The sequence below is a fragment of the Phyllostomus hastatus genome, unplaced genomic scaffold (genome assembly GCF_019186645.2).
Source record: "Phyllostomus hastatus isolate PE091 unplaced genomic scaffold, TTU_PhHast_1.1 phas_contig_86, whole genome shotgun sequence".
In the NCBI taxonomy this organism is placed as follows: Eukaryota; Metazoa; Chordata; class Mammalia; order Chiroptera; family Phyllostomidae; genus Phyllostomus; species Phyllostomus hastatus.
This window is the reverse complement of record NW_025333977.1, coordinates 94,873,738-94,886,622: the sequence shown is the minus strand read 5'-3', so window position 1 is coordinate 94,886,622 and position 12,885 is coordinate 94,873,738. Positions and strand designations below refer to the sequence as shown.

The 12,885-nt window shown below is 31.4% G+C and overlaps 1 protein-coding gene across 14 annotated transcripts in view; it reads left to right on the top strand.

Annotated features, from left to right (window-relative positions):
* DLG1 (discs large MAGUK scaffold protein 1) overlaps window positions 1-12,885 on the top strand; it is a 280,465-nt gene that overhangs the window by 131,314 nt on the left and 136,266 nt on the right. For all 14 annotated transcript variants that reach the window (XM_045850849.1, XM_045850859.1, XM_045850858.1 and 11 more), the window contains 4 exons: window positions 5,975-6,025; window positions 8,952-9,076; window positions 10,716-10,885; window positions 11,811-11,947. In XM_045850849.1, coding sequence (XP_045706805.1) covers window positions 5,975-6,025; window positions 8,952-9,076; window positions 10,716-10,885; window positions 11,811-11,947 — 483 coding nt within the window. The remainder of the gene's footprint in view (window positions 1-5,974; window positions 6,026-8,951; window positions 9,077-10,715; window positions 10,886-11,810; window positions 11,948-12,885) is intronic.

Here is a 12,885-nt window from a genome sequence, read left to right as displayed (position 1 = left end):
CTTCCTTCAGCCCCTGACAACCACTAATCTACTTTCTGTCCCGGTGGACTTGTCTATTCTGGGCCATTTGTATAAATAGAATCATATAGTATGTACTGTTTTGTGTCTGGCTTCTTTCACTTAGCCTATTTTCAGGGTTCATGCATGAACCTTGACAATTGTTTCTTTTATGGCAAAATGATATTCCATTATGTGTATATACCAAATTTTTTTATTATTCTTTCTGTTGATTTTGAGTCCCTGCTTTCATTTTCTGGTGGTGGAATTATTGCATCATATATACTTAGAGTTTTCAGAAACCACCTGTTTTCCATAGCAGTTGCACCATTTACATTCCCACCAACAATATATGAGGGTTTTAGTTTCTCCACGTTCTCACCAGTCTTACTATTCTTCATCAACTATGTTTTGGACTTTTTTATTATAGCCATCCTAATGGGTATCAAGTGATACTTCATTGTAGCTTTGATTTGCATATACTTAATGACTAATGTTAAGCATCTTTTCATGTGTGCTTCTTGGATATTTGTATATCTCCTTTGGAGGAATGTCTATTCTGACCCATTGCCCATTTTTTAATTGGATTATTATCTTTTACTAATAATTTGTAAGAGTTATGTCTATATTCTAGGTATAAGTCATTTATCATCATAAATTTGCACAAATTTTCTCCTGTGGATTGTCTTTTTACATGTGATTATCTCCTTTGAGGCATAAAAGTCATTCATTCATATACAACACACATGCACATTTTCACTTATGCTTTTAATGTCATATCTAAGAAACTATTGCCTAATCCCAGGTCACAAGGACTTAAACTTATGTTTTTTTCTAAGAGTTGTATAGTTTTAGCTCTCACTCTTAGGTCTTTGATCCATTTTCAGTTAATTTTATATATTATGGAGGTAAAAGTCCAACTTGATTCTTTTGCATGCAAGTATCCAATTGTTTCATCACCATTTATTGGAAAAACTATTCTTTATTGAATGGTCTTGACACCCTTGTAGAAAATCAGTTCATCACTAATATATGTGTTTCTTTCTGAACTTGTAATTATTTTCTATCCATCTGTATATACATTCTTATGCCAGTAGTCTGGATTACAGTAACTTTGTAATAAGTTTTGAAATCAGGGAGTGTAAGTCCCATAATTTTTAAAGTTCGTTTTGGCTATTTTGGGTTCTTTGCATTTCCATATGAATTTTAGGATCCGCTTATCAATTTCTGCACACACAAAAAAGACACCTGGGGTTTTGATGGTGATTGAATGGAATCTATAGGTAAATTTGGGGACTAGCATTGCCATTTTATCAGTATTATATCTTGTACTCCATTGACACAAAATGTCTTTCTGTTCATTTACAGTAAAGCTTTCATTTTGTTAGTAATGTTTTGCTATTTTCAGTGTATAACTCTTAACACTTTTGTTAAAATCATTCCTGTTTTCATTTTCTTCTTTTAATGCTAATATAAATGGGATTGCTTTTTTTATTTTATTTATAGATTTTTCATGCTTGTGTATGGCAGTATAACAGATTTTTTGGTATATCCTTTGACCTTACAGAACTCATTGTTACCTCTAATAGTTTTTTGGTGTGGATTTCTTCAATTTGCAACATAAGAGCATGTCGTTTGCAAATGGAGATAATTGTACTTCTTCCCTTTTAGTCAGGATGCCTTTTAATTATTTTTCTTGCCTAATTGTCCTGGCTAAAACCTCCACTATAATGGTTAATAAAAGTGGCAGGAGCAGATATCCTTATCCTTGTTTTGTTTCTGATCCTTGGGTGGAAGCTTGCAGTCTTTTACCATTAAGTATGATGTGTTATATTCAATTTTAACTCTTAACTGATAATATAATTTCACTGGCTTTGGGTTGATTTTTCTCTTCATGTATTCCTATTCTTTCCTTAAACAGTAAAAAAACATTAAGGAAAGGCAAAATTAAAGGCAAAAATTTTGGAGATCCTATTGGTTCCAGTAATGAATGGAAATGTTGAAATAATTCCCATCTGTTCTTTTGTGTTTATTTTCCTTAAGAGAGATCATGAACAATGAAGGTTAGGTAAATTTATACAGTTTGACTTTGGTAGTTCTCTTACATACTAAAAACTTTAGTTTCTTCACACATAGCCTAATTGATAAATACAATATTTTAAAATCAACCCAAATGGCTAATTTTTAGGAAAAATATTTAAGTAAATTATTTTGGGGGGTTAATACTTTGTATTTAATTATGTTAATTTTTCACTAGGAAGATCATCTTTTTTCTTCCCAATACAGTTTATAACCTTGTGTTGATACAGATTTGAGGTTTTTAATTGCCTGAGATTATGCATTAAGATAAACCATAAGTCATATAAATGGTAATAGATAAAATACTGAATTTCAATATATTACTCTATAGTTAAGGTGCTACTGAAATGTACCTAAACAACAGGAAATAATTTGGCTTTTTAAAAGTATTCCTTTGAAGTAAAAATAGGTAGTAACACAGTAGCCATGGGGATGTAAAGTACAGTGTAGGAAAGCTAGTAGTCAAAGAACTTATATTACATGACCTGTGGATTTGAACAATGGTGGAGGGATTGCCTGAGGGAGTAGAGGGTGCTGGGTGGAGGGGGGCAAAAGGGGAAAAATCAGGACAACTGTAATAGCACAGTCAATAGAAAGGTCAGCTTGAGATGACATGTTAAGATGGTTTTTAGGGTACATAACCTGCCATCTTCTCAGATTGCCAGCATCTAAATAAAGTATACATAAATATTCAAAAACTAAAAATAAAAATCTTCCTTTGGACAAGTGTTATACCAATTATGTAATAGAGTTTGTCTGTGCTGTTTGGATATATTTTGCTGATTAGAAAAGTAAAATCTTTGAGCCAATAAAGGACTAAAGATACTTGTGTCATATATTGTCCTATACTTCTTTATGGCACTTATGTGTACCCATAGTTAAAGCAAGTTGTATTAAAAAGAAAAAATTATACAACTTTAGGAGTTAAACAATAAATGCAATTCCAATATACTAACAACAACCAGTTGGAAGTATGAGTCCATTAACTTTGTCAATAAAATTATGAAACACGCCTAGCAATCAGCTTAACAGGAAATGTATAGAGTTTGTAGTAAGAAAACTTTAAAACCTTGCTGGTGGCTTTAAAGAATACTTAAGAAAGTACAGAGCAGATCTCTTTGCTGAGCAGGAATATAATGTAGAGATCATCATTTTCCCAAGATATATTCATTTTGTAATTATATCGTCTAAAGATGGATCTGTCTAATTTTGTTTCTACCTAATTACTTCTCACTGTATTCTGTTGAGAGTAATAAGCCCATTAGCCAACTATTTCTTTCCTGTTGGAAGCCACATTTTGTAAAGATATTATGAAAAGAAAACTAAGCAAACCTACACCACCAATTTTTTTCCACATTTACTGTTAATGAAATGGTACTTGTAGAGTAATGTGTGTTTTGGGTAGTGTACTCTTGGCATTTAGAATCCCAGTTTCAAAGTGTTTAATGTTGTAATTGAATTTTCTACATTCATCAGACAGTTTCACATTATTCAGAGTTTAGGAATAAGTCGTTTGGCGTCTACATGACTTTCTCACTGTTCACCTTTTTAAAATCTTTATTTTATGATACCTAGAATTCTCACCAAATATTAGTACATCATGACATGGCATTAAATAAGCACACGGATATTTACTAAGTATCTACCTTATGAGAAGGCTTAGTGATGAAAATCTCAAATTCCTTAAAGAAGTCATAAGTCACAATACAAAACCTTTACATATTAACACCAAAAGAGCCATGTAAGCACACTTACGTGGAAATGTTTTCCAGAATAAAATTTTAGACTACTGTATTTAGAAATGAACAAATAAACAAAAATAGAGCCCAGTGTAGCAATTTTGGGACTTTGTCAAAGCTAAGGAAAATTTATTAACTTTGATGGATTTTTTTAAAAATAGAGACTAATAAGCATAAATGTATTGGGCATTCAACTCAAGCAACTTCTTAAACAGTCTAAAGAAAGAATAAAGGATTGATAAAAACAAAAGCAGAAAGTAATAGCATATAATGTAATAGATTAATCAATTAAGACTTTCTTTGACAAAGACTGATAGACTTTTAGCAAGTCTGACCAAGAAAAATAAAGATGATACAAATAACCTTTAGAATAAGAAACGTAGTATAGCTGCTCATATGGATTATATTTTTACTCAGAGAAAGGACTTTCAGTCATTTTGGTAGGATATGCATATGTATAACCCTTTCTGAACTCTAGATGCACAGAACTCATAATTTATACACACACACTGATAACATAATCTCAAAAACAAGAAGAAAATCTCTTTAAGAAAGAAAGAAGAGGAAACAAAGTAGCAATTGGGTTTGAATACCTTATGCTATAAGAAGTAAGAACCAAAAAAATTAGTAGAGATGGGGCTTAAAAGACTTGTAGCCCATGAATTGGACTTGAATTAAGGGTAGTATGGTGAGGAAAGCAAAGTAGCTTACATAATTTCATTATTCTGTCATTTCATTATTGTGTTGCTAAACAAACTAGTCTGAAACTTAGTGGCTTAAAAAACAGTTCATTATATCTCATGATTTTCTGGGTTAACTCGATGGTTCTGCTTCACACAGTGTTGGCTGGGGCATTGCAAAACGTTAAAAGATCCAAAATAGCCTTATTCACATGGCTGGCAGTTGGTGCTGCTTGCTGATTAGGAGTGCAGCATGGGGCTTTTGGCCAAGGGTTTTGATTGTACTTTATTTGAATCTCCTCACAGTCTGAGCTTCGTCACTTTATAGGTGCTGGGTTCTAAGGCAGTATTCCTAAGACAAATGTGAATACTATAGGGCATCACATGACCTAGCTTCAGAAACAGTACATCATTTATGCCACATTCTGTTTTAACAAAAATCACCTAGGACCTAGATCCAGGGGCAGGAGAAATCACAATATCTCTTCATGGTAGGATAGTTTAGTCATATGGCAAAAGAGTATATAGTATGGAAGGTGGTAAGAATCTTATAGAAATGGAATTTGTCGCAATCCCTATTTGACTTACTAGACTGAGTATTTTGCCCAGCTTCACGTCAGCAGAAATGTTAAAGCAGTGATTTGAACCCAAGTTAATCTGATTCCAAGGACAGTTCATCATTCACCAGTGGCCCTCATTGTGGGAATTGCTTCTAGGAAGGAATAAGGAATAAATTGGAAGGATTAAGAGAAAGTACTTGGTCTGTAAGTTGTGAGCAAGAACTAGAATGGTAAGTCAAATTTGGGCATGAAAATACATAAGTAAAATGTGACAGAAGAAACACTAAAGTAACATGTGGCGGTGGGAACTTGTAGCACATGTAAAGGAAAGAGCAAATCATTTAGATTTGGTGGTGTATATATATAAGGCTCATAACGAGGTGAGATATATGTTAGAAATGAAGCTGAGTGATAGATTGGGGTAAGTTCATGTAGAGCTTTGTATGAGTTTCTGAATGTTCTAGAAGAAGTATGTTATTATTAGACATGGGCTTCAAAAATCTGCATAAAACACATTAGAATAATTTAAACAATGGAGAATACTAATCTAAGTGATTGAGTAGATTACATTAGCAATAGTCATGAGATTAACAAAGGCTTGAACCAATGTAATAGAAATGAGAATAAGAGATGATGGTTTTCAGAAAAACTGAAGTAATTAAAATCAAAGAGTTGGCAACTGATTAAGCTGTATGAAATCAAGGTAGAAAAGAGTCAGCGTTTGATAATATTAAAAGCTGAATGTACCCTTTCTATATTTGTAAGTCATGATACCAAGAATGTTAGCTCATTAATCACATTATACTCTTCTATTCTTTGAAAATTTTCCCTAATATTATTAAAATGAAGCTATATTGTCTTACCATTTCAAATTTTACACTCTAAATTTCTATGCTACTTCTCTCCCCTCTCCCATTAGGTTAATGGCACTGATGCAGATTATGAATATGAGGAAATCACACTTGAAAGGGTAAAAACTGTTAATTATCTTAAGTTTTTTATGGGTCAATCTGTTGCTTTAAAAAACTCTTTAAATATACAGTACTGCTCTTTCATATAGAATCCAGGGGAATAGATCTTTTAAAAACAAACATGTGGCAGGGGGAGTTTATCGGGTAGAGGAAATGAGCAAAAAGGAAAACGGACTCATGGACAAGGACAACAGTGTGGTGATTGCTGGGGGGAGGGTGCATGAGGGGGCTAAATGGTAATGGAAAAAATATAATAAAGATTAAAAAAATTAATTAAAGATAACACACCAAGAGTGTAAATAAATGGGGAAAATATCTCAAGCATTTGTAACATATTAAATACATATGTTAATTTAATAAGTTTTTAAATTAAAATGTTAAAAAGCATGTAATGTTTGTTTCTTTTATATGTTCACATATCATAAAATTAGCCATGATATTTTCAGAACATACTGCTTTTCTTTAATAATGTTTTCTAAATGAACTTTTTATTTAAAATAACTTTAGATTTATAAGAGTTATAGCGTTCCCATTACCCTGAACTCAGTTTCACCTATTGTTAACATCTTACATTACTAGAATGCATTTGTTTCAACTAATCAATATTGATACACTATTATTAACTAAAGTATATACTTTATTTGAATTGTCTTAGTTTGATGTTTTTCTCTTCCAGAATTTCATTCAGGATACCACATTATATTTAGTTGTCATGTCTCTTTAGGCTGTTTTGTACTGACAGTTTCTCAGATTTTTCACAGTTTTTAATTTAATTTTTATTTTAATTTATTTTTCATGTAAAAAAATGTTACTTATTTTAAATATGTATTTAGCAACCTGGTCATTATATCAGTATTCTTACCTAGCAAAATAATAACCATATTTCTAATTGATGAGACCCTATCATAAACTTATATACTCCCCTAGTCAGAAAATACCTTCAGGGTACAATTCAGATGTATAAATTTTCTTGTTATATTTTCCCCTTAAGAATATCTACATTCAACTGATGCCATATTTTAGTAAAATCGCCTTACATGACCAGCATTATGGGAAAATGAAGTTTTTCCATGCAAGTGAATTTCCTAAGTAACTGAATATCTGCATACAGGGTAGGGCAAAAACAGGCTTCCAGTTGTTCATATGGAAAATAATACAATAATTAACAAATAATAAAAGAATAAATTCCATTTTGTATTCTCACAACTATAAACCTCCTTTTACCCCACCCTTTATTTAAGACAAAAAAACTTAGATAATTAGATTTGCTTATGTTTGAAGCTAGTATAGACTGAGTGAAAATAGACCTTAGAGAGTCTTTTACATGTATAATGGTTATTTATTGCCTACTACCTGAATTTGGGTCACCCGTTACAGTGAGATGGAAGAGTAACTTTCAGATAGCACAGTATTAATGTATTGTACATGTTTCAATATGGTATTTTGTTGTTGGGGTTATTTCCCAGCTTTATCTAGTTAATTGACATGTAATTGTAACTTTTTCTCTTATTTTTTTATTCTTTCCCAGTGCCTTTTAAATTCCCCTATTCAGTCAAGACTGTACGTTATATTTTCACTGATTAAAGATTTTACATGTACCAGGAGTTGAGGAAGTGTTGTTGAAAGGTACAGACTTAAAACTAGAAGATGAATAAGTTCCTGAGATCTAATGCACAGCATAGTGATTATAGTAAAGAGTATTGTATTTTATACTTCAAAATTGCTAGGAGACTAGATCTTAAATGTTATTACCACAAAAAAGAAATGTTAGATAAGCCTACTGTGAAAGTCAATTGCAATATATAAATGTAACAAATCAACAACACATTGTGCACCTTAAACTTACACAGTTATATAAATTATCTTAATTTATTAAAAAGCAAATTAAGAAAAACTTGTAACTTGATAACTTCACACAATCTATTGATACTATTACTGCAACTCTGGTAACTCTTGAAGAGTTTAGACTGAAAAAAAAGTGCTTTATTAAAATAGAATTTTAGGACACATCATAGTGGAGTAACTTTAAATTATTTAATACTAACAGTTAAATAATAAGTCCACATATGTTCACTTATTTGAGTTGCTGAAAGCCAGAGTCAGAACATTGCAAAATAGTTATTTTAAAATACCTTTGTTTAGAAAATTGTCTTTAGAGACTTTTTGTAGCAGTAGAATCCTTACTTTGAAGAAAATATTATTGATAAATCCAGTATATAAAACAAGCAAAAAGTAGCACTGCTTTGACAAATTCACTTTGCTATCAAGAAGACTCACCAATGTTCTCTGGTTGGGCTTTCAGTATTAAAAAATACCTTTTGCTAGTCAGGTGTCCTGGTTAAACAAGTTAAGGATGATGGCATCTGTTACTTAGCAGAAAAAATGTTGTCATTTTAAAATAAGCTGATGGCAAAGTTAGCAGAAGAAAAACACCACCCCCTACCCCTTTTTTAAAAGACTAAAATATGTTGGTTTTACCTACTCAGAAATAATAGTAACAGAAAGACCCTTGCCATGTTTTTCTCTTAGGAGACATTTGCCTAACCAAACATGAGTGAGGTGTAGTCTAAAAGAAAGAGATCTAGTAGTGACACCTTTGTAGATGGGTGACTGATCCAAGGACAGATATAAAGAGACTTTAAAACATAAGGACAGATTACACATACTTTTAAAGAAAGAACAGTAGACTGGAATCAAAAATGTACTCAGTACATGTTCTTCAACTTCACCTACTCAGCCGTAATGCCTCTGAATTCCTCATAGAGAAAAAAAAAAGAACTTCCTTAAATTTCTTAATTTAGAACATTCGTATTCCCTGCACATATGCCACTATGTGCTGGTTCCCTGTGTTAGTACAGTTTCTAGGCTTGTCAATAAAGATAACTCTTATTGAGTCTTGATTTTTTTTTCCCCCTCTGTCCCCAGGGAAATTCAGGGCTTGGTTTCAGCATTGCAGGAGGTACAGACAACCCACACATTGGAGATGACTCAAGTATTTTCATTACCAAAATTATTGCAGGGGGAGCAGCTGCACAAGATGGAAGATTGCGGTATGTTTTGTACTTTGTTATGGTAGTGAATCCACTTCATATATTTTTCTTTAGGCATACTAAACAAGACATAAATCCAAAAAGAAGTAATACCATAATAATTAACATAAAATAGATGCTCAAATAATGAATCAGTGCTATAATTGTGCTATAAGCATAATTTCTCTCTTTCATTTAGGACTTTTATCTTTGTATTTTCAAATAAATTCACAAAATGTTTTATATTTTCTGGGTATGAAACATGTATATAAACCTATTTAAGATACAGGGATCAGATATATCTGAGTTTGTATTTCATGCCACAAAGATTATGAAAACTTTAAATGTATTTTTCTTAATTGAATAGATGAAAATAATGTTGTTTTTTTTTGTTTAAATTTAGTGTTCCATTTCAGAAGATATCTTTAGCATACCTAGTTGTTTCCTTAGGCTATAAATTATGGTACTTTTTTATTCCCTTGATGTATATAGGTGGATAGATATAGATATAGACAGCCTGAAGTTTTAGGACTAAGGATTTAATATGGTCTGTTAAGAACATTTCTTTTAAGGTTATTGGTAGTTTATGCAGCTCTTCAGTTTCTAAACTTCTCACTGGATATAACAGATTATATATTAATGAAATTAGTTAGATATAAAATTAATGATTTGACCAATCATGTAAATACATTTACTTCCTGATTCTGTTACTGACCTTTTTATTTGTGCTGCTTTATGTGAAAATTAATATGTTCTATTAGTTTCACTGAGGAACATATAAGATATCACTGTCTTTGGATAGAATTTCTTTTCTCTAAATATTAAAAGTTAATTAGATATAGATTCTTATCAGGATCAGCTTTAACTGTGTTTTGTTCCCTTTCCGCACCCAATTTGAGATGACCTTCTTCCTTCCCCCAAACTGAGACCAGAGCTGGGAAAAACTAGGAACAAATCAACTTGACATATTACTATGTCAAATTAAGATAAATTACTTACATGAAAAATCTTTTAATTAAGATATATAATCTTTCACTTCATATAAATATCAACAGATAACTTAATTTTAAAATTGAGTAAGTTGGAAAAAGCAGTCAAAACTTATCTTTGGATAAATCTCAGTTTTGCTGCTTACTTCTCTGTGACCTTAAGCTAGTTGTTCAGTCTGAACCTCAGTTTCCTTATCTTTGAATCACAACTCTGTCAGTCATTACTTGGGTGGCCTTGGGAAAGTTATTTAAACTTCTTGTGCTTCAGTATCTCCATCTGTAAAATAGTGATATAAATATGTACCTACCTTACAAGGGTTAAGCACTAAAAGAAGTACCTGGCATGTGGTTAATGCTAAATAAATATTTGCTATTTTTTGTAAAGTATTAAGGCCTACATATAATACACATACAAATTGCAGCTGTCATTATTATTCATTATTTTTGTATAATCTACTATTTGCACTGTTTCTTTTGCCAGCCATTGGGAAATGTTGGTATTTATATGAGTATTTGATACATTGGAATTTAACATGCGGTTTCTTTATTTATATTTTCTCTAGTAAGTGATTCTCTTTACCATAAAATCAAAAGAACAAGACAAAATGGCAAAGTAAAAATTGATATTTAAGTTTTAATATTTAATTTTTATTTTTAATGTTTTTCTTCAGGGTCAATGACTGCATATTGCGAGTAAATGAAGTAGATGTTCGTGATGTAACACATAGCAAAGCAGTTGAAGCATTAAAAGAAGCAGGATCTATCGTACGCTTGTATGTAAAAAGACGGAAACCAGTATCCGAAAAAATAATGGAAATAAAGCTCATTAAAGGTCCTAAAGGTATAAATAAATCAAACTAAGGCAAATTAAATAAAAAGTCTTTGAGTTAAATATAACTATGAAGTTATTTATGACACATTCTACTATTAATAATGGTAGTCTATAGAACTTGCATGAATTTTTAGAATTTCTGCTCATATTTCTACTGATTTTTGTCTTAGGTCGATACTTAAATACTTTGAAGTTATGTATAGTGTTGATAGTAACTTGTAATCCTTATAGTATGTTAAATGCAAGTACATAGACTAAGTTAAAAGAAGAAAATGTGAATATGTCATTAGCAGTTCATCTGCAGTGAAAACCGTTAACATGTGATTTCTGAATTTTTAAAACATTGTTGGAATTCAGGATAAATAGAAATGCTGATTCTAGATTTGGTTCATAGGAGATGGTACTCCAGTGAACAAAAAAAGGAATAGAGAGCTACAAATTTGTTTGGTACTAAAGCTATGGGATTTATGAATTCCAGAAGTCTTCTGTAAAATTAATTAACAGAATATTGGAAAAATAGCAAAATTATCCACATTTCTGAAGCCTGTTCTTCCCACCAACACTTTTATTATTTTTCTTCATTGTTTCAGCACCATGAAGGTATTAAAAGTGTTAGTAAGAAGCACAGTTGTGTTGGAAACTAAAGTGAAACATAATTTTACAATGTCTCTTTGAACTAACAAACTTCATTTACAAAGAGACTTTAAAATATAACCTGGTAGGGAGAAAAAGGAACTTTTTTGTAACTTCAGGAGCACCTATATTTACAATTGTCCACTGATTGCAGAACAAATATTTAGGAATTTAAGTGTAGGTAAGTAGATTCCTTTCTTTTTAAAAAACATTAGTGTGAAATTATCACCTGTTTTACATCCATTCTTTCTGGACTGAAGTTCACATTATTGAGATTCCAAAACTAGTGTTTTCCAAACAGGTCTTGGATTCAGCATTGCTGGAGGTGTTGGAAATCAACATATCCCCGGGGATAATAGCATCTATGTAACCAAAATAATTGAAGGAGGTGCCGCACATAAAGATGGTAAACTTCAGATTGGAGATAAACTTCTAGCGGTAAGTATAAGAAATGTTGTTTTATAAATTATTGTATGTCTTTTCTTCATGACAGACTCTGAAATTTCAACATTCTGGAAATGTTTAAATGATTTCCGGTTAAATGAATGAATACTGGCCCTACTTTAGTCAAAACCTGCAAATAATTCTTGCTTTAATCTCTATTTTTCATTTTCATTTCCTCCAACTCCCCTCCCTTTTTCTGTTGTTTGTCCCCCACCCCTTCTATTTTTTTCTTTCGATTTTTTGTTGAAGGGTTAGGGGCTTGGATGTACAAAATTGTTTAATCATAATACTTAGTTTCATAACAATGTCATTCTTTGTTCATGTGTGACCTCTTTTTCTTTTTAGTTTTACACTTAATTGATTATATAATGAAAACTAATAAAGTCATTACCCAAACTAAGAACTAGAGGAACAACTTGTCATTCCTTTACATTTTAAAAGTTATTTAATCACATATATATGTCTAAATACTTTGTTTAGTATTATTTGTTTTGAAATTTTTAGAAGGCTATTATGCTATATGTAGTCTTTTAATACTTTTTTCACTATATATTGTTTTACTAAGACTTATCCATATTGTTGCTTAGAGCTGAAGTTTATCCATTTCACCTCTACTTAATATTCTGTTCTGTGACTATACCACAATTAATTTATCTAACTTCATCAATAACTATCTTAGCCCATGCATGTTCCGTAGAAGAAAAGCTACTATACTAATAATGTGTAATGGAGTGGTGGAATCTCAGCAAACCTAGAGTGAGTGAAAATAAAAAGTGAGACAGAGAATAAAGGGAAGCCAATATCAGGTATTATGTTTTTGAGCTGGCTATAATTTCATAAGAAACTGTAGTTTTTTTTATGAAAGCATGTCATGTAGGACAGTCTTCCAAGCATGTAATGTAGAACCACTAAACCTTAGATCCAGCCATCAG